At 47.4% G+C, this 27,370-nt stretch overlaps 1 protein-coding gene and 1 long non-coding RNA gene across 2 annotated transcripts in view; one reads left to right on the forward strand and one right to left on the reverse strand.

Annotated features, from left to right (window-relative positions):
• Window positions 1–27,370, reverse strand: part of LOC144901868 (uncharacterized) — a 75,966-nt gene that overhangs the window by 35,433 nt on the left and 13,163 nt on the right. The window lies entirely within an intron of this gene.
• notch3 (notch receptor 3) lies at window positions 1,696–27,191 on the forward strand. The gene is made up of 33 exons (XM_058050238.2): window positions 1,696–1,982; window positions 2,488–2,560; window positions 9,621–9,763; window positions 9,843–10,178; window positions 10,899–11,021; window positions 11,098–11,331; window positions 11,482–11,637; window positions 11,710–11,895; window positions 12,736–12,849; window positions 14,870–14,983; window positions 15,806–16,039; window positions 16,141–16,251; window positions 16,629–16,821; window positions 16,899–17,044; window positions 17,125–17,358; window positions 17,434–17,586; window positions 17,669–17,897; window positions 17,977–18,178; window positions 18,247–18,403; window positions 18,484–18,668; window positions 18,745–18,877; window positions 18,946–19,203; window positions 19,387–19,496; window positions 19,563–20,092; window positions 20,575–20,901; window positions 20,982–21,121; window positions 21,194–21,422; window positions 21,505–21,595; window positions 21,673–21,841; window positions 22,774–23,078; window positions 23,772–23,919; window positions 24,023–24,120; window positions 24,196–27,191. The coding sequence occupies exons 1-33, from the start codon at window positions 1,922–1,924 to the stop codon at window positions 25,648–25,650; spliced, it is 7,377 nt and encodes a 2,458-aa protein (XP_057906221.2). The 5' UTR covers window positions 1,696–1,921; the 3' UTR covers window positions 25,651–27,191.

Here is a 27,370-nt window from a genome sequence, read left to right on the forward strand (position 1 = left end):
TGATGTTGAGGGAGGGGGGCGGGGTGTGCGCGGGGTGGTAGACGGTGGCATCAGGGCAGTGTGCTTGAATATTAGTGTGCCGCCCTCCCCTATGGAGAGAAACTGTGTCATAATGCCGGACTCCCTTTATGATTCAAATCAACTTCTATTGTCTCTGCCAAAGAGCGGCTCCGTGCTGGCCTGCACAACAACTGAGGCTCTATACGAGCCGCGGTCTGATGAGGTGCATGCTGGGAGTGCGCTGCACAAGGGACAGGGGGTGTTAAGAAGACGGGGAAGGCCTGTTTTTTTTCATTTTTTTTCCAACCACATAAACACAGTTGGCAATCTTTGCGGCCATGCAGAAATTGTAAACATGCAAACAAATCAGAGAGCATGCATGCACAGGACCAGACGTATTCCAGTCTACGCACTCCATGTTTATTTACATACCAGCATCAGAAACCTCATTAGAACATGCAAATTCCAAACAGGACTGTAACCATTTTTATTCTAAGGCAGGGGGTCTGGAGTCTATCCCAGCTATCCCACCTTGGACTGGTCGCCGGCCAATCACAGGGCACATATAGACAAACAACCATTCACACTCACATTCATACCTATGGACAATTTAGAGGTACCAGAGAACCTCCATCCATCCATTTTCTATGCGGCTTATCCTCACTAGGGGAGCCTATCCCAGGTGTCTTTGGGCGAGAGGCGGGGTACACCCTGGACTGGTCGCCAGCCAATCACAGGGCACATATAGACAAACAACCATTCACACTCACATTCATACCTATGGACAATTTGGAGTCGCCAATTAACCTAGCATGTTTTTGGAATGTGGGAGGAAACCGGAGTACCCGGGGAGAACATGCAAACTCCACACAGAGATGGCTGAGAGTGGAATTGAACTCAGGGCTCCTGGCTGTGAGGCCTGTGTGCTAACCACTCGTCCACCGTGCAGCCTGCTTAGACAAGTTTTCATTCATTCATTCATTTTCTACCGCTTTTCCTCACAAGGGCCGTGGGGGGTGCTGGAGCCTATCCCAGCTGTATTCAGGCGAGAGGCGGAGCACACCCTGGACTGGTCGTGAGCCAATCACAGGGCACATATAAACATATAGACAATTTGGAGACACCACCTAGCACGTTTTTGGAATGTGGGATGAAACCGGAGTACCCGGGGAGAACATGCACACTCCACACAGAGATGGCTGAGGGTGGAATTGAACTCAGGTCTCCTAGCTGTGAGGCATGCATGCTAACCACTTGTCCTCCGTGCAGCCCACTTAGACAAGTTTTTAAAAGCTTTTTTAATATTTTGTGCTAAGCATTGTAAATTTGGGAAGATATTTTTTTAAATAGTTTAAAAGAAACGATAAAACGTGTATTTTGCAAGTACTTTTTAATAAGGTATTGTAAGGTATGTAGTCTTAAATATGTGAATCACGTGTATTGTGCACTTTATAGCAATTAACTTAATTTTGAATAGGTGCATAAATGTTTTAATAAAGACAAATGCATACTTTTATCACATGCAGAGCATGTGAACATTAAGTGTTGGCTGTAGGTCGTCCATTGAGCGAGTGGATGTAAGAGAGAGAGGTAGAGAGAGAGAGAGGTAGAGAGAGAGAGAGAGAGAGATAGTGAGAGAGGGAGATGGGGGCGGAGTGTCAACACTCTTGCACAGCCCCTCCATCGTCGGCCAGCCAAAGTTATCCAAGGAATCTCACATCAAGGATCCGTGGCTGAGCTGCGGGAGGAACTTTCTTTTGGGGGGGACTTAACGCGACTCCTATCCCGGCTCAATTGTACGACAAAAGCCCTTCGCGTCCACTGTGGAGCCTTCATTTTCACGTGAAGTTTCTTCCTAAAAGGATGTATTTCTACTGAAAAGGTTGGGACGCCTTCAAGTGCTGGAAACTTTTCCACCGAAATGGAAGGGAATATTCCATGGATTATTTTGCCTTTTTTATTGTTGATGCACCTTTCTGAAGGTATGTGGTTACTTTGTGATGTTAGGTTTGTTTAAGGGGACATGTTCGGACAAGGTTCCGAATAGGGTCTCTCCTTGCACGAATGGACTTGATTCTCGAACTGGTTTCTAAAATAATTGTGCAATCATATAATTTGCATTAAGTGGGAATTGTGTTTTATTAAGAGTTAATATAAAGCAACCATAAAGTTTATTTTTGCAGCATTCGAGTGCATTGCATGTGTATATTTTAAACTTTAGATGCATGCAATGAGCAAGATGTTTCCATTTTTAAAAATAATGTTAAATCAAATACCCTCTCCTTTTCTGATAGGAATAGACTACTAATTCAACTTTTTGTTTCACACAAGTCCATCAGCATTACAAGTAGACAGAAAGCTGCAGGATGCCACAAGTTGCAAAGGCTCCCCATGCAGCTTTGATTAGAGGAGGGTGGGGGGATGCTCCATCAATTTTCTTCATGTGTTCAATACTATTCTATAACTTATTTCTTACATTTCCTGCAGGTTTCCGTTGCACGGATAAATACAGGCCATGCGAAAATGGAGGGACATGTTTAGAGTCGCCCTCCCGATGCATGTAAGTCTTTTTTTAATTCATTTATTGAACACTTTGGGCCTAGTCTTGGTTTCAATGATTAAATAAACACTCACAATTATCAGATGAAGGTGGTGAAAGATAACGGATATCATCGACATGCCTCTACACCTGGTTCAATTCCCCTTATTTCCCTCCACTTGATTTTGCCCATCTTTTGACAGTGATAAGGCTTTTGTTTTTCAAATTGGAGAGCAAGGGAGCGAGATGGGGGTTTGTGTGGTGGGAAAGCCATCACAATGGTCAAGTGAAATAGCCTCCAGTGTCTTACCCATGAAGGGGGGGGGGTTGTCTCCCTTTAAACCCCCTTGTAGCTTTTTTTGTTTGTTTGTTTTGAGGAGTACATGCTTGAGTGTTACTGTCTAAAAAGATCCAGTCACCGCAACCACCACCTGCTTCCCTCCAAAAACGCCCCTTAGTGTGTGTGTGACTGAGGAGGTTAAAGGTCAGGATCCACATCAGAAAAGCACTTTTCACCCGTAAACGATAAGACTAATCCTCCATCTTTTTTTTTTTTTTTTTCAAACTGACTAGACTCATCACAAATGTGTAACTGGACTGCATGCCGGGCCGCATTGGCAGCTTCCGCCGCCCACGTTTTTATCAATCATTTGCAGCAGGAGTGTCATTAAGTTGTTCAATGTGTCATTTCATGCAGCCGGTTATTTTTTTAAGCATCTCAAGGAAACGGAAAGACACTTTTAAAGGTGACTTTAGAATTTTAAATCATGTGCATTGCACAAATTTTGACTTTTAAATGGAACGTATGAATGAACACAGCACATAAATATTTACAACAGTCTCTCCTGTAATGGGGACACTATATATGTCAAACTGGAGTGGTTGGACCCATCTGGCAGTGAGGTGACACCCCACCTGTATCTACCTAGCCAAGCCCCCCCCAGGACAGAAAGAACAAAGATATAAAAGATCCTTTCTTCATGCAGATACCTGATACACAGTACACACAGAGTGAGCTGATAGGGGTGGAAAAAAAGCCACAGAAAGTTGATTTAATATGATTGTTTCAACACAAAATAGTTAGAAATTCAAAAGCCTTAAAAAATGTAAAGAATCATCTCAAAATTTTATGTGTTTTATCTCACGGCTCCTACGTGACGCCACTAAACTGTCTATACGGCAAGTCACTTTGTTCTTGTCCCAGATAAGCGGCGTATCCTGTGTCCTGTGCAGCCATGATGTCACAGTATCACATCAAAACAACATTCCCCGCCTTTTATACGTCTATTTATGACTTGCCTCTTCCTACACAGGTGTGTCACTACAGGGCCGCAGGTCGGAGTCCAACCCATAGCTAACTAGAATGGTGTGGCGTTCGTCTTAGAAGCAGTGTAAAGTGTCAAAATGTCATGTATTGTTGGTTTTTGTGACACCTGAACTGGTCGCAGGGTGACTTTTATGAAGCTTTTGGACTTGACAATGAAGGACTGCATGGTGTCCCAACAATGTAGATTTTTTTTTAAAAAAGGTGACAGGAAGTCCAGTTTTGGGAGCGGCGCCTGCCCTTTCGTTGTCGTTATGTTAGTCATAATAAGACAAATGGATAAGGAACCATTTTTGGTTACTTTTTGAGTCAAAGTGGATGCCTTAGACAGTAGAACCATTTCATTTATCTCAGCCAATCAGCAAAATATCCCCCAAAACATTAAAAAGGGGTGCTGCAGGGGCTCCAAACCACCATAACTCCCGATATAGCCTGAGTGCTTTCAATGTTTAAAGACTCAAATTCAAGTAATCTTAAGAAAAAAAGATACTGCAGTCTGGAGAAGTGATGGCGGTATTAGCGCTGGAGAGATAATTAGGCAGATTGGAAGAGTGTCACTCAGAGATGATCCAGCTGGAGTAGCCGGACTTTTCAAGGGTGGGGGGAGGTCGGCGGAACAAGTAGCGGGTGGCTGGTTAGGAGGGGGGTGGCACGGGGGGGGGGGGGGTTGCAGTGTAGAGGACAGCTGGTGGATGTTGTGATGGTAATCCACTGAAGTCAGATCTCAACAAAGGGACAGCATAGGACCAGGTGCTGCCATTGAGTAGCATGCTGGCCCCCATACTGGGAGAAACAAGCTCATGGTAGGAAAGTCGCTAGCCCGCTAGCACATGTTGAGTCTCCCATAGGAGCCCCTGCCTCTAACCAAGGTGACGCAGACCGGACTTTGGTTATGACAAACCATTTGTGATTCATCGTAGCAACACAAATGAACAGATTCCTACTCATGTCACTTGTTGCTAGGCAGAATTCATAGGGCACAATGCTAACTGCCCCACGAAGGAAAATTAATGTACTCTCCCATTGAAATCTGGTAGCTGGAATAGATTTAACCAACTATACAGTTACCCCTAAATCTACTGTATGTTCAATAATAGTTAAATATCTTAGACGGACATTAAATACATATTAGAAACAGACGTAAAACAGTGCTGTCCTCCCTTAAAACAGAATGGCCGCCAATGTGTGCAGAACTGATGGTTCTCAGTGTTTTTACTTGTTAATGTGTTGCCTTTGGCCTTAGCTGCCGAATAAGTGGATAAATTGTGAGTGTTGTGTCATAACCCCGTGGTTACTCCCAGGCCCTCAAGACATTTTTATTTTGATAGTTAGCAAACACACTAGTGGTGGTATGAAGTCTTATACGGACTTATTTTGGGGGTATTTACTGCATCAGTGCCGGGTCACAAGCGTCCTGTCTGGCGGGATACAAGGAGAGATGGCCTTTGTGTTTGCTCACAGCAGCAGCTAGCGAGTCTGTGTTTTCTTTTGGCATCTTTACGGCGGATTAGACAGGAATGCCAACTAAGATTCCTCCTCCTGTCCCTTTGGAACTTACAGGTTTTTGTTTGTACGTCGCATCTTTTCAGCCTATTTAGGAATGCCTTTTTGCTGTAGTCTCATTGAGAAGCCGGTCTTTGGAACGTCGTGACGTATTGCAGAAAGATTCGTTAATGGGAGGACATATATCCTATCAGACCGTGAGGTTGTAGGGAGGATGGTTTGGAGTTTTTTTTTTTTTGGTTTATAAAAGACCGGGAGCTGTGGTTCCCAGGCCCTGTCACAGGAAGTGGTGCCTTCTGACCTTTCTGCTCTACACTTCCTGTCTAATCAGAGTCGTTCACTCAAAGCATGATCCTCCTGTGCTTCACTTTGGCTTTTGCTTTGGTTTTTAAGTGGAATAATTGATCATTGATTCTGTAGTGGTTGAGTTCATTGACATTCCGCATGTTGCTCTCCTGAGGTTATCACCGAGATTCTTTGCTTATTTCCTTGTGGATGTCTGCACTGTGGCTTACAGACCCAGGGTTGTGTATGGTTGATTCTATTCAAGAATATTCGAGAATAAAGGCCTCCAAATGTCCAGATTTGACTTTGTCTTATGTGATTCTGTAGACAGGGCCTTTGACTTTCATCGTAGAAATAAGTTCTTTCTCAGATTTGAATTTCAAAGTTTTGCACAAATCTGGTTCCGCTTAGGTGGTTGGGGGCTGCAGAGGGTTTGTGGTTGTGTCTGATGCAGAATGTTTGGAAAGACCTCGGCCTTGGGATGCGTGTCATGTGGTTTTTTGCTGCTATTTGAAAAATGTCAGGGAGCAGCCTCTGAAAATCTATCGGCGATTGGGGCCAATTTGTCAAAAGAATAGTAGATATTTATTGTGCTGGACACCTCGCAGAAGGAGTCCATCCAAGGTAGCGCAGTGTGGTGTTATCTCAGTGTAGCTCCAAGAAGAGAGGCCTAAAAGAGGAACTTAACTGGTTTTCCAAGCGGTCGTGTGTCGTGAGCTTCCTTCGAAGTACTCAAACTGTCCTCACAAAACCCTCATTCCCAACACCCCTCCTCCCTTATCCCCCCCACTTAGGCTCCCCTCTCACCATGGGATACTGTTGCCAGGCGACAGCCTAGGCCTGTTGGTCCATGGAAGCCCAGACCTGAAAGACTAGCTGTTTGGGTCACTGCTCCCCCCCGTCTCTCCCTCCTCCTTCAAACCTGTTCTTACAAAGGAGTTCTGACTACTTTGGCTCTTTTATTTGGGGGCCCACAAAACACTCCACAACCCCCCCCCCCCCCACCCCTGCCATGCAATGTGGCGAGCAAGACTGCTGGAAGCAGGGGGGAAGTGGATGGCCTCATGTTGGCAATGCTGTGTCATTATGGATATCCGATGTTGAAATATGGATCTTTTTAGGTTTTTAGATCCCTCATAGCAGTCCCTCATAGTCATAGGTGTTTAGGTTCTAGCGCCATTGTTGCTGTTCTTCTCAGGAAATGCCCTCAGAGATACGATACTTGTTGCTTTGTGGAGCTTGACTGCGAGTATGAACTGTGTCAGAGATTACAGAGTCTTTGTTCACAGGTGAGTCACCCTCTGACCTCTGGCTATTGTACAGGAGGGGTCTGAAGCTCAGGTTACCCATGCTTCAATGAGCCAGAGAGCAGGAAAAGCGGCATCGGGTTCCACATGTGACAAGTGTTTGCTCACATAAATTCAAATGTCCATACCACTGAGATAGCAGATTTTAAATCAACTTCTTTCTTTTTTTTTTCCTCTGCAATCCGCTGTTTGGATGCCAACTTTTGTGGGTTCATGCTACCACCCTGGTTGTAAGTTTCTCCTCTTTGTGTTCAGGCATGCGATTGTCGTTTGCATGCATTTGTTGCTGTGGTGCCTTTGAATCCATGCATGGTTTCTTTTTACAGGATGTCTCTTCCGTGGTGTGAAGTGGTCTGTGTATGTGTGTCTTGGCCCAGTCCCATGAGCCAAACAGGGGTTTATTTTGTCTCGGAGAGTACTTGACAGTAGCACAGTGACAGATGTGGACAGATGCACAGTATCGGGGGGGGGGGGGTTGCAGCTGGTAAAATCCGTCATGTTTTGACTCCTGAGAGATTAGCCACTTTTGACCGTCCTTGCTTGCGCCAACACCACTCTAAAGACCTCCTCCATCTCGTCATCATCATCATCATCATCTGGCGTCGTCTTGCTCAAAAGGTCAGAAGTCGGCACCTCGAGGGCCCCTAGTGCACAACAGCAGCCTGCACCTGCCCCTCGTATCCATCTTGAAAGGCAAAAAAAACGCAGCGTTCCCAGGAGAATTGGAATCCACATGGCTCTGATAAGGAGACGCTCAGGTGTACTACCACCAAATTGTTGGAGTTGATATCAGTTGTGTTATGGGAGAAGCACACTGGCCATGAGGAAGACTAGACAAGAATGCTTGTTTGGGCTGGGATGCTCCAATACACAAAACAAACAAAAGAAAAACTAATTTGTCAGTTTGATCACTAGAAATTAATTATATTTTTCATTTTTAACTTGTATTCACTTTGGGTGTAAGGTGTTTATTAATCATCTTACCAAAACTCCCAATCCATTTTTGGCATCTCTTATCAAAGCCCTCTGTGAGTTCTTTCATTTTTGTCCTGACCCCCGAGATTCCAGACATAGTTAATTTGCCTCTAAATAAACCCAGCCAAGCCATGACAAATAGCCATGGGTACCAAAGGGGTGGGTGGGTGATTGGTTGAGTGTCAGGCTTGCTCTTTCGTCTGCGCCGTTGCCAGGGCAACGGGGATCCTGCATTTCGGAGAGAGCGCTGTGTTTTCAAAGCGGGGACAAGGGATTACAGGAAATATGACATGGCATTCCCTCTGGACCAGCATACCCCCCCTCCCTAAACCCTCTCCTCCCCACCGGTTGCATTCTCTCCTGCAGAGTAGCCCCACCCCTCTCCCTGCAGCCTGAGTGACATTATCATCACAATCAGACGGGGGACCTCTGACATTTGACCTCTCTGCGCGTGAGGGGAGGAAGGGAAAGCCAAGCTGGCGTTTTTTTTTTGTGGGGGGGTTTGGCGGGGGTTCTTCAAAGATGGACGCTGTAGTAGCTGAGCCAGCTTTAGCTTCCATTCTTAGAGTCACAATCAAATTCGGGGCTTGGATAGTGTAGTGGTTCGTTGTCGTTGATTTTTGTTTGTAATGGGCTTGTGTCCACCTTAAGTCCACCTTAAGTCCACGTTTCACCCAATGAATGCTACTACAGTAATACTACAGCTACTTTACTGCACTCTAATGTCTCTTTTTTGTGGATCAGTCCTTTGTGCCAAAGCCTGTGGTTTCCTTTTATGCTGTTGCCCTTGTAAAGCTGCAATGAAAGCCAAACATAAAAAAAACAGTCATGTTCCAGAAATGCTAGCCTGCTCCCAAACTGTTTGTTTTGTGGAGGTTGCAGGGGGCACAACAATAGAGTGATGCAAACAGAAGAGAGGAAAATCCATTGCCCTAGGGTTGTTATCCCTTGAAAGAAAAGACAGAGCCTCAGGGTGAACCAAAACTCAGCTCTGTCATCGGCATCAAACAGCCCGTTTGAAGAGGGGGCTTGTCCCCTGCCAGAGGCTCCACTGTGGGTGTCAGGTTACTAACTCAAACTAAGTTTGCTCAAACCGTGTCTGAACTCTCATCAGTCTGAGGGATTCGCCTGTTTCGATGTTTAGGTGGAAGGTAAAACAGCTAACGTCACTTGGAAGAGGCGGTGGTGGTTGTTTCCAAAAATCACAGCTGCCTTTTCCTACACACACACGCTGAGTGCAATCCCCATATTTCTCATGTCAGCATCGGGGTGGAATCACTGGGCTTCCTGGCAGCCGTCACTGGGTGTGTTACTAGCCCTTTAGAGCAGACCTGCGGAAAAAGCTGTAACAGCGGAGGAATGTTAGCTGACACGCAGAAAATGGGTCTCTCCATCTGGAAAGGACACAAATTGTGTGTTTGGTAAACGAGGATATGGCCTGGCTGCATTTACGAGTGCGTCGCTCACTCCAGAAAACCACATTGTACTTTTGAAGGACCCGGCGCTAATATGAAATAATTCCAGGGTGTAGACGCCTAGGTCACCACAGTGTGAGTCAGGAAGAAGGAGGTCTCCAGGATCCGGAATGCCAGCTGTGGTGCATTAATGACCGTGATGGGAATTGGTTGGATCCAAAGGTTTGCATCTTTACCTGTTTTGACTCTTCTGTGTAAATTGTTTTGTCCAGATGTCGGCCAGGATTCATCGGCCCCCTTTGTCAGCACCAGGATCCTTGCCATCGATCACCCTGCCTTAACGGGGCCGCTTGCAAGAGCCAAGTCATCAACGGTATCCCGCAGTACAGCTGTGTGTGCCAGAGAGGCTTCAGAGGTACACCGATCAGAATTCCCCAGGAAGATCTGCTCTTGGAGAATCTTCAGTTCTAAGCTGTACACACCTTTAATTACAGGCCAAGACTGCTCGCTCATTGACGCCTGTGCCACCAGTCCCTGTGCCAACGGCGCCCGCTGTGCCAATTGGAATAACCACTACAACTGCTCCTGCCCACCTGGCTTCCAGGGAAAGAACTGCCACAGCGACGTGGACGAGTGCCGCAAGCCGGGAGCGTGCCTCAACAGCGGCGTCTGCATTAACACGCACGGGTCCTTCCGCTGCCAGTGCCTACCCGGGTACAGAGGGAAGACGTGCGAAGTGTCCACGCTGCCCTGCGCCCCCTCTCAGTGTCTCAACGGAGGGACTTGTCGACAGACCAGTGATCATTCCTATGAATGTGCCTGCCTCCCAGGTATGGTAAAAAATTGATCACGTAAGACTTTTTCATTGATTATTTACAAAATTTGTACAACCCTTGCAGTGGTAGCTGTAGGGGGCACCGGTATGATATAATTTAAGTAGCTGGTACCCCAGTGAGGAAATACAGTGGGAAACCAAACTGTCCCGTCTGCACACATGCAAACCATCACTATCACATAGTGCAAGCCCACTGTTTTCCCAGGAATGACGCCTTTTCCCAGGCTGATGACGTACATCTCAGCTCCGATGCTGGGATTTACTCCTCCGTCGCAGGTCAACTTCCCGTCTGCTATTAATAGCCCCCGATGAGAAATGGTGATGGTGGGAGAAGTTAGAGGAGGCTGCCCACGCTCCCTTGCTCCGCTATGTTCACAACAGAAGGAATTTACTTTATGGACCCTTCTGGCTTGCCACTAGGGAGCCGACAGGAAATGTCTCTTGCCAGAAAGGAAGTCATTGAAACTGAGAGATTATAAAACAAGCAAACACTGCGGGGAGCGCAAAAATCTCCGAAAGGGCCAATCGTGGCTGATGCCGGTGTTGTGTGGGAACCATCAAGAGAGGATGTAAACAGTCAAGACACACTCTCAACACTTTTTACTGCCTCACCCCCCCGTAGTGTGGGAAACGTGCCATGAAGTTATGTTAGCTTAATTGAATATTTTGTGTTTGTTTCTCATAGCCCGTTTTTTTTTTTTTGCTTCTGTCTCAGGATTTGAGGGACACAACTGTGAGAATAACGTGGACGACTGTCCTGGCCACAAGTGTATGAATGGAGGGATTTGTGTGGATGGAGTTAACACATACAACTGCCAGTGTCCACCTGAATGGACAGGTACAGTGCATCATATTAAAAGTATGTCTAATTTATGAATGAGACCATGTGAGCTAACATGCTAGCATCTCACCAGGGCAATACTGCGCTGAGGATGTCAACGAATGTCTCATGCAACCAAATGCCTGCCACAACGGGGGCACTTGCTTCAACACCATCGGGGGGCACACGTGCGTCTGCGTTAATGGTTGGATGGGCGACGACTGCAGTGAGAATATCGACGACTGCGCCATAGCTGTGTGCTTCAACGGCGCTACCTGCCATGACAAAGTCGCTTCCTTTTTCTGCGAGTGTCCAGTCGGCAAGACAGGTAAGTGGACAACTTGCAGTAGTTTTTTTTAGTATAAGTATACCTCTGATAATACTTCATTAACTACACTAGAATTATTGGTTAGATGAGGAATTAAGATTTATTTATCGATCTATCCTAACCCCTAGTTGATGTTTCTCCTTCCATAAGGTCTGCTGTGCCACCTGGAGGATGCATGTGTGAGCAATCCCTGCAACGAGGGGGCTGTGTGCGATACCAACCCCCTTAACGGCCGTGCCATTTGCACCTGTCCTGCTGGCTTTGTGGGAGGGGCTTGTAACCAGGACATGGACGAATGCTCCATTGGTATGTCTTCAACTTGTCAACATATTGCAACGTTTTTATTCATCACCAAGTAACGTCCGTCTACCCTGGCAGGTGCAAACCCATGTGAGCACTTCGGGAAGTGCGTAAACACGGAAGGCTCCTTCCAGTGTCAGTGCGGCCGCGGTTACGCGGGCCCACGTTGTGAAATCGACATCAACGAATGCCTGTCGATGCCTTGCCAGAACGATGCCACTTGCCTGGACCGCATTGGAGAGTTCACCTGCATCTGCATGCCAGGTATCAAGAGCTTTCAGCTAAGGGGGAATTATCTAGAGTGGGCTATTATGTAATGGAGTCCCTTTGCTGTTGTGGGGCACTGTACAGCCAGACAGGGTATTAGTGTGGACAAAGTGATGGTTTGGACTCTCTGTGACAAAAACACAGTGAAACTCTCACGCACAGTCCTACATGCATCCCGGGGTTTTGGGAACTATACAAATTAGAGCTGGGAGTGGGGCTCTATAGGACTGGATGTGAGAGAGGCCGAGCAGTTAGGGGGAGCGGTGTGCTGTGAATAGTAATGAGTAGTCGAGTGGTGGGAATGGAGCGGAACAATAGGGCCCCTCTGTGCTCCACTTTGCACCCTCATACACACAGAGAGGGAAAGGAGGCCTTTTTCCCAGAGCCTCTCCCCCCCCTGCCTTCCCCCTTTTTTGGTTTCCAGAGACAGGCCCTTCCTCTTCACCCTCCACCTCCTCCTCATCATCATCATCATCATCATGCACCAGCCTGGCAAAGCACACGCAGAGTCGCTGATTTGGGATTCCATGCTAGGCGCTCCCCAGGGACAGCGCTCTGCTCCACACTCAGCTTCACCTCAATGGAGGAGGCCTTCATAGTTTGCTAACCCAGAATGTATAACATGCATCTGGTGAATGGGGCTCTGACCCAGGGCGTGGCAATGCTCCACGGACAGTAACGTGTTAGGATTTCAGGAGATTCAATGTGGTCCCTATGAGAGAGACCTTTTTTTTCCCCCAGAGAACCTTTTCCCATGGTGGAGAACTCACATCAGTACATTCCCACACATGAATATATATATATATATATATATGTTCTCAAACTCTTGTCTTCTAGGCTACACGGGGACTTACTGCGAGACTGACATTGACGACTGTGAGAGTAACCCATGTGTGAATGACGGCATCTGTCGAGACATGGTCAATGGCTTTTCATGCACCTGCCAACCCGGTAAGACGAGTGACCACTTCTTTGCCTGTCTTATCTAGAGACATGCATGCTATTCTTAAGCTTTCCCCCACTACAAAACATATCTACATGAAAACAAAGGCTTTCAAGTGCATGGCAGAGCAGAGGTGGAACTGTAGCCAACAATAGCCAAGACAACATCAGCCAATCACAAGCCTTTTGGAAGTACTTTCCGGAAAAGGCACAATATCAATGAATATTACTACTGAATATTGCACTTGACAATAAAGTAGACACAAAAAGTGTCATGTTAGTTTGAAATTAGACATACATACATTAGACAGACAATACCCCAAATTAAGATTGAAATAGGTTTCCGGTCCAAAGTTTTCCAGAAACTCAGCTTTCCATACTTGCAAAATGCCTAAATGCAAAGAAAATAAAGCCACCAAAAAGTGGAAGAAAGTCACCTCCAGAAAAGATACAATTACAACAATATTCATTTTGAACTTGAATATAATGTTGACAATGTTAAAGTAGAAAAAGTACACATTATAATGTCATATCAATGAGTAAAAGTAAAATCGATTTCCTGGCAGTGACAGTTTCCACAAAGGTTGAAATCCATAAAAAACGACTTGCCATATATTTAAACTTCATTTGTGTGTGCTATGACTTAAAATGTCCCCAAAATCAAAGACGATGACGACAAACCACTTATGTATTTGGAAAAAAAAAAGAAGCCCAGAAAGGCTGCCTATCATCTTGCCGAAACAAAGACACTGTTGTGACCCTCGCTCCCCTCCCTTTTGGAATGTAGAAAGGACAGCAGTCTCCTCAAACCTTCCCTGCTTGTTGCTGCTCGTGAGGCGTGTGGGGTGGGGAGGAGAGTGGGGGTGTGGGGGGGAACAGCAGTCCTGCTAATGAGATTCTTTTCCAGGTCCGCAATTTACATCTGGGACAGACGTCTCCCCCCCACCCTCCTCTCCTCCCTTGCGCCTCCCCATCTAGCTATTGAGCCGGTGGAGTTGATGTAGGAAGGGGGAGGACGAGAAAACAATCCCACTGTCTCCTCTGCTAACACCCCACCACCCCCCCACCACCCCCATCAGCAGCAACACATTGTTAATCAAGGGAGCAGCGTGCTACCAATGCAGCGATTCATCGTCTGGGCACTTTGCCCACTGATTTCAAGGCTGCACAGTTTCTCAAGGCTTAAAAGAAACTTTCTTCATGTATATTTACATGTAGGCACAATTGTTGGTATAACGCTGTATAAAATGGTAATGCTCTTCATAAAAATGCCAGAAGATTCTGATTTTAGTATTTAGTATTTCTCGACAAGATAAACTTTGGGGTTTAATAGCGGTGCATTGCTTTGTGTACAGGTTATGGTAATGGTAATAGTTTTATTTCATTTGAACATGCATCGGATTACACTTGAATGCATCCCATAATCAGTTCACAGTTCCACATGTCCAAAAGGAGTAGGAAGAAGCAAAGCTTATTAAATCCTACCCCTGCATCTGGTACTTTTACAATCAGTAACTGTTACATTTGTTCACTTCCTGCTTTCCTAATATAGTTTTTTTTCAGTATAGTGATATGTATATAGCAAATCATGACTAGTTCAAGACTCTTCATCCTTGTATTTAGTAAACATCAACTGCTTGTATTGTTTCTTGAATTGGCTCATCGTTGTGCATTGTTTGAGGGTCAATCCATTCCATAGTTTGATTCCACATACTGAAATGCTATGGCTTAGCATATAAGGTTCGGGAGTAAAAAAGTTGTATGTTTTTATATTTGGTTTTAGATGTAAAGCAAATTTCTTGGTCGATGCTCCTCTACTGCATGACCTTGAAACATCACCAAGGTCATGGGATTTTTACATGGCAGCCCAAAGTGCACAGATGACGCTTCCTTAACCAGTCTTAGCCAGACATCACCACACTGACCAAGCCCGAGACCTCTGGCCCTTTAAGAAGAGACAAAAGCGCCCTCTGACCTGAGCCACTAGACCTTCTCTCTGACCTGTCGCCTCTCTGTTTGACTGTCCCAGGCTTCACGGGCACCATGTGTCAGATCGACATCGACGAGTGTGCCAGCACACCCTGCCAGAACGGAGCCAAGTGCTACGACCGACCCAACGGCTTCGAGTGCCGCTGTGCTGAAGGTAAGGGACCGAGGAGAAAAGGGATGCTAGTTCTGAGTTCCTGGGGTCTTCCTTAGGAGGATTCACTTATGTCTCTGCAAGTCTACTGGCCAAGCAAACTGACTTGACACCCCTAATCCCCCCCTGTCCCCCCACACGGATCCCTCTCAGGATCATGGGGTCACTAAGGACCAGCAGTTGCCAAGAAAAGAACCTTGGTCATCACCCCGACATCTGTTCATTTGTTCTATGCCCCCCCTCCCACACACACGCATATGCCCACTACCTTATGGCGTCCCCGAACCCTCATTCCTTCACATCTGCAGTTTTATCAGAACTTAAGCAAACACATTCAGTCACAGAACAGTGTGTTATATGGTTAGTTAACTGTGTATTGATATGAAGCCTTTTAGTTGGGCCTTTGCCTATACGAGGGGTCTGCCTCATTGTTTCAAATGCCAGCTGCTTGGTATTCCTTGTGTTTGTGGGCCCCCCCCTCCCCGCTCTGCAGGGTGAAGTGGCTCTGTTTGACGTGGTGCAGCCCATTGTTCCCTCCGCCACCAAGAACAAAAGCAGGCCTGGGGTGCTTGGAGGGGTCCTGTGTAGGACTTTTTCTTTACTGCTTTGCCCAACTCAGCAGAGCACCATACACATACCAAACAAACCAACACTTGTCTGATACCCGTTGGCATGGAAACCACAGCCATCAGTACCCAGAGTTGCTTTTTTGGAAGACAAACGCAAGGAATAGAAGTTTGTTGAAAGTAGAAATTAAGCAGAAGATTAATTATGGGCACATTTAGAACAACAATCGATAATTTAAAGAATCCTTTGTCTCTTTAGGGTACGAGGGCACACTGTGCGAGAGCAACATCAACAACTGCCAGCCAGACCCATGCCACCACGGCACCTGCGTAGACGGCATTGCCAGCTACACGTGCAACTGCGATGCCGGATATACTGGCTACCGCTGCGAGAACCAGCTCAATGAGTGCCACAGCAATCCCTGCCAAAATGGAGGCAAATGTGTGGACCTGGTCAACAAGTACATCTGCCAGTGCCAGCACGGAACATCAGGTAATAAGACGACGCGGTAGCTTATATCTACATCACTAAACATCACATTTGAGGCCATCCTTTAATGTTGGGAAAATGTTTTTTTTTTGCTTTTGACAAAGGCACCAATTGTGAGATCAACTTTGATGATTGCGCCAGTAACCCATGTGACTATGGTATCTGCAAAGATGGCATCAACCGCTACGACTGCGTCTGCAAGCCAGGCTTTACTGGTATGTAATCGTTATGGTAATGGTTTTATTACAATTGAATGCATCACATAATCAGTTCACAGGAGTGGGAAGAAGCAAAGCTTATTAAATCCTACCCCTCCATCTGGTACTTTTACAATCAGTAACTGTTACATTTGTTCACTTCCTGCTTTCATAATATAGTTTAAGTATTTTTAATTTTTTTAATTTTATTACATTTTTTTTTATTTTATTTTCATCACATACCGAAGTACGAGATGATGACCATACAATGACATATGAGTACCATAGTAACTGTCAATATAGTGATATGTATCATGACTGGTATGCAGTTTTGAATATATTAATATTATATATGAACATATTTAACATTTTTTTAACACTTGTTTACTCTTCAGGTCCAAAGTGTAATGTGGAGATAGACGAATGCACATCGAGCCCCTGTCGGAATGGAGGCACATGTGTGGATGAAGAGAATGGATTCCACTGCCAGTGCCCAGAGGGATTCAAGCCCCCGTATTGTTACTCGCAGGTGGACGAGTGTGGCAGCAGCCCCTGCGTCCATGGCTCATGCAGGGACGACATCAACGGGTATGCGAGCTTTTGGTTCACTTTTTGCATTTGAGTTTAAAGTTTGTCTTACACGTGTTCTTCTTGTGTCTTTGCAGCTACCGCTGTGACTGTGAGCCAGGGTGGGTGGGGAAGAACTGTGACCTCGACAGAAACGACTGCTTGCCAAGCCCCTGCCAAAATGCCGGAACCTGCATCGACCAGCTCAATGGCTTCACCTGCAAGTGTCGGCAGGGCTTCAGAGGTGAGCCATGGTGGCACACAGTACACTCCTCCGTTGAATCAGTTCATATTGAAGGTATCATACATGTGTTCCTCCAACAGGTAACCTCTGCCAAGTGAACATCAATGAGTGTGCGTCCAGCCCCTGCCTGAACAAGGGTACATGTGTGGACGGGGTGGCGAGTTTCACCTGTCTGTGCGAGCTTCCCTACAGCGGACCCACTTGCGCCGAAGTGCTCACCCCTTGCTCGCCGAACCCTTGCGCGAATCAGGCCGTGTGCACCCACACCCCGGACTACCTGGGTTATCAGTGTAACTGCCAGCCTGGTTGGCAAGGTTAGCATCAGGATCCTCATCGTCTTCATAGCCATAGATTCAAATCTAAGCATGGCTTGTTTTTGTCATCTGCAGGGCAGTTGTGTAACAGAGACGTGAACGAATGCCTCTCCAGTCCCTGCAAGAACCGCGGGACTTGCTCCAACACACTTGGATCTTTTGTGTGCTCCTGCAGGCCCGGTTTCACTGGGTCCACATGCGAAACAGACATTAATGACTGCTCCCCAAGTGAGTGGCCATAAGAATGGGTATCTTTGTTTGTTGCCAGTTACATCGACATACCCTTATTCTTGTCGCTTTGTGAAAACAGATCCGTGCCTAAGCGGAGGCTCCTGTACAGATGGCATCAACTCTTTCCACTGTAGCTGCCTGCCGGGCTTCACGGGGCCTCGCTGTGCTCTGGAGATCAACGAATGCCAGAGTTTGCCCTGCAAAAACGGAGGCACTTGCACCGACTATGTGAACTCTTATACCTGCACCTGTAGGCCTGGCTTCACTGGCATCCACTGCGAAACCAACATACCAGATTGCACAGAAAGGTATGTGTGCAGACGTACTTGATGTCCGGTGTTCGATAACCCTGACTCCCAACACTAACTTTAACCTTGACATTCACAGCTCTTGCTTTAATGGAGGGACGTGCACAGACAAAATCAATGGCTACTCGTGCACGTGTCGCTCAGGCTTCACCGGCTCACACTGCCAGTACGAGGTCAATGAGTGCGACTCCCAGCCTTGTCTTAATGGTGGCATCTGTCAGGACGCCCTGGAGTCCTTCCGTTGCACCTGCCCCAAAGGCTACGCTGGCACCCGCTGTCAGGTACAACAAACATAGTTATTATAAGTTGGATATCTGGTCTAATGTACGCTTATATCCTTTGCTGCCAGACATCAGTCGACTGGTGCAGACGTTCCTCTCCCTGCCAGAATGGAGGACGATGTCGGCAAAAAGATTCGTCCTTCTCCTGCGAGTGTGCCAATGGCTGGTCAGGACGTTACTGTGACATCCCCAGGGTCTCTTGTGAGACAGCAGCTCGCCAAAGAGGTATATATATTTTTTTTTAACTCACTGTCCTGTCTGGGTCAAACGCTACAGTCACTCAAGTCCTTTGTCTCGCTCACCAGGACTCCAGACAGACGAGCTGTGCCACCACGGCGGACACTGCGTCAACACGGGCAACACACACTACTGCAAGTGTCCCGGCGACTACACTGGCAGCTACTGTGAGAGCCAAGTGGATCACTGTGAGGACAAACCCTGCCGCAATGGCGCCACCTGCAGGGGATATGTTGGAGGATACCAGTGTGACGTGAGTCCATGAGAAGACGGCGTGGATCGGTTAGACGTACGTAGTCATGGAACTAAACAATCTTGTGTCATTTCAGTGTATGCCAGGTTTTACTGGTCAGAACTGTGAGCTGGAGATCAACGAGTGTCAGTCTCATCCTTGCCAAAATGGAGGCACGTGCATCGATTTAGTCGGACATTACATCTGCTCCTGTCCTCCTGGCACACTGGGTATGCATGCAAGATGTTGTTTAGAAAGAGACCTTCCTTATTAACTCTTCCACCATCTTTCCTTCAAGGTGTTCTCTGTGAGATCAACGAAGATGACTGCGCCCCGCCCTTGAGACTGCGCGGCGCACCTCCCAAGTGTCTCAACAACGGCACCTGCGTGGACAGAGTAGGCGGATACCGCTGCAATTGTCCACCCGGGTTCACCGGAGAACGATGTGAAGGAGACATCAACGAGTGTCTCTCGAACCCCTGCAGCCCCACCAACAGTTTGGACTGCATTCAGCTGCCCAATGACTACCAGTGTGTGTGCAAGCCTGGCTTCACAGGTAAGCGCTGATATTGGTTCAAGATGTTCTTCTTCTTCTGCATTTGCCACATTTTAACCTCAGGAGCCCCATCATGCCTGGAACTGGATACGGTTTTAAATAAATGTGCAGTGTAAACGCTAAAGTCCCTTCCATGTTGCCTTGACTGTTCTCCTTGAGTGATCTTTCTCATTTGTGTCTTAGGCCGAAGATGTCAGAACAGGTTCAGTGCGTGCGAATCTCAGCCGTGTCAAAATGGAGGAGCATGTTCTGCATCCAGTTCTGCACTCGGCTACACGTGCACGTGCCAGCTGGTAAGTCCACGCCCCCTCCATCGGTTAGTTTATCTTGCTGGGTGTTTATCGGTGTCTTGTGTTCAGGGTTACACTGGTCCCAATTGTGAACGAAGCATGTCCTGCCGGGAGCTGTCCTGCTACAACGGGGGAAGCTGCGCTCTCACCACGCGGGGGGCGCGTTGCACCTGCCTGCCGGGTTACGGCGGGCCGCAGTGCGGTCACCGCAGCAACGAAGGGTGCTCCTCCCAGCCATGTCGCAACGGCGGACTGTGCACCGAAGAGACCAGCTTCCCTTTCTTCCACTGCCAATGTCCCAGCGGATGGACGGGGAAACGCTGCGAGCAGGGCAGCCGACTCAACGAGATCCCGACGCCGTCATGCCCGTTAGCCGACTGTCACAGCAAAGCCAACGACGGAGTTTGCGACAAGGAGTGCAGCACGTTGGCTTGCCGTTGGGATGGCGGCGACTGCTCCCTGGCCGTCAACCCCTGGGCCCGGTGTGCGGACCCTCGCTGCTGGCGGGTGTTCAATAACAGCCAGTGTGACGAGTCGTGCAACAATGCTGAGTGTTTGTACGACAACTTCGACTGCAAAACCAAAGAGAAAGTTTGCAAGTGAGTTTTTGTCTCCTGATTGTTTGCTACCACTGAATTGATGATGATCAAACGACAAATTGATTAATTTAATTGGGATCTGGATTCAAATCGGATTGTTTTTAAGCAACTCTGGATAGTCTGGTTTCCTCCCACATTCCAAAAACATGCTAGGTTAATTGGCGAATCCAAATTGTCCATAGGTATGAATGTGAGTGTGAATGGTTGTTGTGATTTTTTTTTTTACTGCTGTGATTGGCTGGCCACCAGTCCAGGGTGTACCCCCTCCTGGGATAGGCTCCAGCACCCCCGGAGTAGGACTGAGGATATCCCTGTGAGGATAAGCGGTAAAAAATGAATGAATGATCTGGATCCAGATTCTGAACCTGAATGATCTTATTGTCCGAGTTTACCTCAAAAAGTGATCAATAACCATGAAGATCCAGATCCAGAGTACTTTGTCTTCATGTTCCATCTCTACCATGAACTTGTGTTCTCTTCAGTCCAATATATGAGACCTACTGCATCGACCACTACGCCGACGGCCTGTGTGACCAAGGCTGCAACACAGAAGAGTGTGGCTGGGACGGGCTGGACTGCGCCCAGAAGGTTCCAGAAGACATCGTCGATGGCGCTTTGGTTCTGGTGGTCCTCCTGCCTCCCGAGGAGCTGCTCCGCACCAGCACGGCTTTCCTGCTCAAGTTGAGCGCCATCCTTCACACCACGCTGCGCTTCCGCCTGGACCACAACGGGGAGGCGATGATCCGTCCTTACACCCGACGGGAAGCACGCTTAAAGCGGGAGCTGCAGCCCCAGCAGGAGATCATCGGGTCAGTTGTGTGTGACGATGGAGAATAGATGTTGGATTCTGCTTCAGACTGACCCGTCTGTCTCATCTCGACTCCCACAGCTCGATCGTGTACCTGGAGATCGACAACCGCTTGTGCACCGATGACTGCTTCCCATCCCCTGAAAGTGCTGCCGACTACCTCGGAGCGCTGTCGGCTGTGGAAATGCTCCGCTTCCCATATCCTCTCAAAGAAGTCCGAGGTGAGTAGAAATACACGAGGCACTTCGGAAGAACTACGAGGAACATATCTGCAATCACAGGTGTCTCCACAGGTGAAAGGATCCCAGTTGAACCCGACCCCATCCCTCAGTGGGGCAAGCTGATGCTGGTCGGGATCGCCTTGCTTTTCCTGCTGGTCATCATGGTGATCGGCATGTTGATTTCCCGCCGAAAGAGGGAGCACAGCACTCTGTGGTTCCCGGAGGGTTTCTTCCTTAAAAAGGAGCCCAGCAGTAACAAGAACAGGAGGGAACCGGTGGGCCAGGATGCTCTGGGAATGAAGTACGTGTGTTGAGGAATATTTGTCTACTTATGCCAGGTAATATCTCTCATCCTTCTTCATGTTTCCCATCCTCACCAACAGACATATGCCCAAAACGGTTGAAGAATCTCTGCTGGGAGATCATAGTGACCAGTGGATGGATGCAGACTGCCCAGAGCCCAAAAGGCTAAAGGTATATATCCTATATTTTATTCATATATATATTTATGAACAAGAGCTAGGTTCTATGGCTGTCTGGTTCTGTGCTAGATGGAGGAGCCCAGCATTCTATCAGAAGGTGAAGATGCGGTGGACAGCCGGCAATGGACGCAGCATCATCTGGCTGCAGCGGATATCCGTGTGCCCCCTACCATGGCTCTCACACCACCTCAAGGGGAGTTTGAAAGCGACTGCATGGATGTTAACGTCCGAGGACCAGGTTGGTTTTTTTTTTTAGACATGCGGTTTGTGTTTAAGGTCAAGAAAATGTATATTAAAGTGTTAATTCATTCATTCATTTTCTACCGCTTATCTTCATGAGGGTCATGGGGGGTGCTGGAGCCTATCCCAGCTGTCTTCAGGCGAGAGGTGGGGTACACCCTGGACTGGTGGCCAGCCAATCACAGGGCACATATAGACAAACAACCATTCACACTCACATTCATACCTATGGACAATTTGGAGTCACCAATTAACCTAGCATGTTTTTGGAATGTGGGAGGAAACCGGAGTACCCGGAGAAAACCCACGCATGCACAGGGAGAACATGTAAACTCCACACAGAGATGGCCGAGGGTGGAATTGAACTCGGGTCTCCTAGCTGTGTGGCCAACATGCTAACCACTAGTCCACCGTGCAGCCCGGAATGAACACATATTTATGCACACTCGACACAGAGTTGGCCGATATTAAATTGTAATATTATGAATTTAAATATTTATATAAGTGGCTAGCGCGCACCCCAAGGTTCAATTCCACCCTCGGCCATCTCTGTATGAAGTTTGCAACCGGGTACTCCGGTTTCCTCCCACATTCCAAAAACATGCTAGGTTAATTGGCGACTCCAAATTGTCCATAGGTATGAATGTGAGTGTGAATGGTTGTTTGTCTATATGTGCCCTGTGATTGGCTGGCCACCAGTACAGGGTTTACCCCGCCTCTCGCCCAAAGACAGCTGGGATAGGTTCCAGCATGGTCGCGACCCTTGTGAGTATAAGCGGTAGAAAATGAATGAATGAATATTTATACAAGGTTATTTGACTTAGTAAAATGTCCTTTTAATTAGAGGACGCTGCCTCACAATGTGGAGTAATAGCGCCACCTGTTGCTGTGCTATGCTATTACTAACGTTTTTTTTTTTTTTTTAACTAGATGGTTTTACGCCACTGATGCTGGCGTCGTTCTGCGGGGGCGGTCTGGAGTCGGAGGTGGCCGAAGAAGAGGAGAACGAGGAATGTTCAGCCAACATAATCTCCGACCTCATCTACCAGGGTGCGTCCCTTGCCGCTCAGACGGACCGCACTGGTGAGACCGCGCTCCACCTGGCGGCCCGCTACGCCCGTGCTGATGCCGCTAAGAGACTTCTGGACGCCGGGGCAGACGCCAACGCTCAGGACAACACCGGGCGTACACCTCTGCATGCCGCTGTGGCTGCCGATGCGCAGGGCGTATTCCAGGTAAAGTGACATTTAGCAGCCATCATGTTAGCTTGAAGCATCTTGACAAATATCATATAGACCAGGGGTCTCAAACATTCGGCCGCAGGACACTAGTTTGAGGCCCCCGCCTTGATATGAAAGTTTAATGTTAGTGCGGCCCGTCCATGATTGATATGGATGCTGTATGGTATCATGTACCCAGAAAAAATTATTACGTTTGATTAATGTTCATGTTAAAGGTTAAATAACTTAATAGTTATCCTCCCTATCCGTGTGGAAGTGGTAAGTTTTTGGCGATTTAAGTTTAAAGGAAATAACTTGACAGCTACCGTTTAGGTCGCTAGCTCTCTAGTTTGCGAGTTGATTTTCTTTATTCATTCATTCATTCATTTTCTACTGCTTTTCCTCACGAGGGTGATTTTCTTTATTCTTGATTTATTTATTTTTCATCTTATTTTGTGTAGAAAAATAAAAATTAAGATATTTAAGAACAGTGGAATGTTTTGTCAGAGCTGTTCTTGTAGAAAATCGAAACCAAAGCAAAGTTTATTCATTTTTCTGTTTTTAATAAATGCTTTTTTTTGTTGTTTTTTGTTTTTTTTTTTAAACTTGATGCGGCCCAGCCTCGCCCAGACCCTAGCTCCAGTGGCCCCCCAAGTAAATAGAGTTTGAGACCCCTGACGTAGACTAATCGTCTTTCTTTTGTCTTAGATTCTCATCCGAAACCGTGCCACAGACCTTGACGCTCGCATGTACGACGGCTCCTCTGCACTCATCCTGGCCGCCCGACTGGCAGTGGAAGGAATGGTAGAGGAGCTCATCACTTGTCACGCAGACGTCAATGCAGTTGATGAACTTGGTAAGCAACAGTATGGATTTGACATCCAGCATAATGTAAAGCAAAATATTATAGTTATCATCTATAAGCCAAATATTAAAGCCAGTTTGCGTTTGTCCTTCAGGTAAATCTGCCCTTCACTGGGCTGCTGCTGTCAACAATGTGGATGCTACTGTGGCCCTGCTGAAGAACGGAGCCAACAAAGACATGCAGGACCTAAAGGTACGACCATTCCACTTCCTGTCATGTTCTACAAGCTGTGAGTTGTGGGTTTAAACGTGCCGTGTCTTCCCACAGGAGGAGACGCCGCTGTTCCTTGCGGCACGCGAGGGAAGCTGCGAGGCGGTCAAAGTCCTGCTGGCTCACTTTGCCAACCGGGAGATCACAGACCACATGGACAGGCTCCCCCGAGACATCGCTCAGGACCGCATGCACCATGACATTGTGCAGATCCTGGACGAGTACAACACGGTCAGGAGCCCCCAGGGCCACGGCGGGGCCGGACTTCACCTCTCCAGCGGCCACACGCTCTCCCCCCTCATGTGTCCGCCCAGCGCCTTCCTGCCCAGCCTGAAGACCACCCCGCAGGGCAAGAAGAACCGCCGCCCCGGTGCCAAGGGTTCCAACCTGGGAGGTCAGCACGCCAGCAGTCTGAAGGAGTCGGTGAAGGCGCGGAACAAGAAGCTGACCTTGGACATGCAGAGTGCCTTGCTGGAGAGCTCCGTCACACTCTCTCCTGTCGACTCACTGGACTCGCCCCACGGGGGCACTAGCAACGCCGGCTACATCACCAATCCCACTTCCCCCGTGGCCATGCCGTCACCGGGGCTCTTCCACTCGTCCATGTCGGTCCCGAGCACCCCCATGGTGCACGGAAACATGCTGGACGGGGGCGGCCCTTTCACCGTGTCTCTCGCGCAGCTCAGCGACCTGGGAAACGGAGGCATGTCCCTGCAGGGCCGCGTCTCCATGCCGTCGGATGTCAACCACGGGTACGTGCTGAGCTCGGGCCAGATGGGGCTCAACATGGGCATGGTGAGCCCGGTCAGCGTGCCCTTTGACTGGCACAGCCGGATGCCCCCGTCCTCTCAGTGCAGCCAGCAGGTGGTCAACCTGGTGCACAGCAGCCAGGCCCCCATGCACCCCCAGAGCTCCGTCATGCAGCAGCAGCAGAACATGCTGATGCACCAGCAGATGTACCGCAGCACGATGCTGCAGCCCACGCCCGTCACCTCCACCCCCAGCGTCAGCCCGGTCAAGCTGCCCTCCATTGCCGAGCAGCAGCTCCTGAGCCACTCCATCAGCAGCCAGCAGAACATAGCCCGCATGGGCACCTCCACCCCGCCCACACCCCAGACTTCGCAGCCCCCGCCACCTTTCTTCCAACAGATGCAGACGCAGCAAACTCCCCAACCACCGCCGGCAGCTGTTGTGGCCCCACCCGCTCAAGCTCCTCCCCCTCAACCGAGCAGCAGCAGCAACGTGGCGGCGGAAGATTACCCAACGCCACCCTCGCAGCACAGCTACTCGTCGGCGCTCGACGCCACGCCCAAGCATTACCTCCACCTGCCCAGCGAGCACCCGTACCTGACCCCGTCGCCAGAGTCCCCCGAGCCTTGGTCCAGCCCCTCCCCGCAGTGCGTCTCCGATTGGTCCGATTCCACGCCCAGCCCGGCCGTCGCCGGTTCCTCCCAGACCCAAATTCCAAAAATCCCAGAAGCGGCCAACGGAAAGATGCAGGTTTTTGCATGAGTCTTATAGTCCACGGCCGCAGAAAGAAGGGACGTGGGGTACAAGAAATTGAGGACTGGCTCTCGGGGGCCCGTCTGTGTTTATGTGTCAGCCTGTTTCCAAGATTTTTTATTGGATTTGGATTGACTTTATGCTGAGGAGCGTCTGCTCGTGTAATGATAGCAGAGGCGGAAAACAAACAGTAAAGGGAAATGTGTGTTGTCTGGAAAACAGCAGACAATTGAATGAAGTAATTCTGTCACAGATGGACTTTATTATTAAGAAAAAAAATAATAAGTATATGAAGAAAACCAAGTCTTTTATTTCAAAGACTTTGGGATACTCTGTAAAACTAACAAACATTTAAAAGTAGATAAAAAGCTGAAGGGAATTCATTTATTTTTTTATTTATTGTTTTTATTTAGCTACTTTCTGTCCTAGTTCCACTCAAAAAAAAAAAGTGCCACCATCTAATTTTTTTTTTTTGTAATTTTGAACCACCTTTATTTTTATGTCGCCTAATTTAATTTATCGTTCAGGCCTGCTCACCGCCTCCTGTTATTTATTTAGGGCCCCCCCCCCCCCAAGCATAGCTGATGTGTTGTCATTGTGCTTTTTCATTGGAGTATTAAGATTTAAGAATGTAGTTGGGTGTCTGAAGCACTTCCAGTGACTGGCCTCCAGTTAAAAGGTGGATATAAGCCACAATGGATATTTATGGAACAGGAGTGGCCTTTAAAAACAAACACAATTCCTTCACTGTAGCCTCTCACTGACTTTTACTTTATCATTTTTAAAGGACTTATTGTGCCTTCAAAGTCAGCCCGTCACTGCCTTTTTTTTATTGTTTTATCTTTGTTTCATTGTTTAATACACACATTCCTTTTTTTAGTGTCACCTCATTCTATTGCTCACCAGCTGCTATTTTTAAAAAAAATAATTTTTCCTTAAAAATGTCATTTTTTGCTATTGGTCAGCATGTGTAACGTTGGTGGTCTGCAGTGTCATCCTGCGATGCTAGAAGAGACGGAAGGAAGGAACGCTACCGTGTAGCGCTGCGCCTTTTAACTTTGGACTCATTCCCAGGATGACGCCCCCAACCCCACCCCAACCCACCCCACACGGGACCTTAGGGCCTCCAGTTTTGGGTTTTTACGTAGTTCAAAAATAACCGTTTTTATATTACAGAACACAAGCACCGCTCTTGTAGCAAATACTACTACTACTACGACTTCTACTACTAGTTGCTCTTGGTTGTTTTTGTTCACAATTTCCACTCCATATTCTACTTATAACAAGAACTGTTCATGTTGTTCCTGTCATTGTTGTTGTTGTTGTTGTTTATGGGCTTTTTTTTATAAATATATATATTATGTAACTTACCTGCCAGTTTCCCTACCAGGTCGCACTGAGTGTTTGTACATTTCAACTTTCAAACGTTTTTTTTTCCTGTTTGTAAATATGTTTCTTTCCAGGTAGATCTTTGCTTGAAAAAGTCTTATGTTTCTAAAATGATTATGTACTAAAAAGGACAAAAATAAAATGTACTTCATTTAGCATAAGTGGAATTATGCTGTGGATGTTTTCTTGTCTTTAATGATTTATTTCCATACTTTTTTTCTTTTGACATGGCTCCAAACTTTGCAAGAAAAGCCAATTTTAACTAATTAAAAAAAAGGGTTGACTAAATAACAAAACAATTACTCCTACTGTTTTCAATACGTCCGAGTATCAATGGTTG

The sequence above is a fragment of the Doryrhamphus excisus genome, linkage group LG16 (genome assembly GCF_037039965.1).
Source record: "Doryrhamphus excisus strain RoL-2023G ecotype Guam linkage group LG16, RoL_Dexc_Guam_v1.1, whole genome shotgun sequence".
NCBI classification, from domain to species: Eukaryota; Metazoa; Chordata; class Actinopteri; order Syngnathiformes; family Syngnathidae; genus Doryrhamphus; species Doryrhamphus excisus.

Coding starts and splice junctions, on each gene's coding strand:
- notch3 (XM_058050238.2), top strand. CDS start 1,922: ATGGAAGGGAATATTCCATGGATTATTTTGCCTTTTTTATTGTTGATG. Junction 9,764..9,842: donor GTGCCAGAGAGGCTTCAGAG/GTACACCGATCA, acceptor CTTTAATTACAG/GCCAAGACTGCTCGCTCATT. Junction 19,204..19,386: donor GTGCAAGCCTGGCTTCACAG/GTAAGCGCTGAT, acceptor TTTGTGTCTTAG/GCCGAAGATGTCAGAACAGG.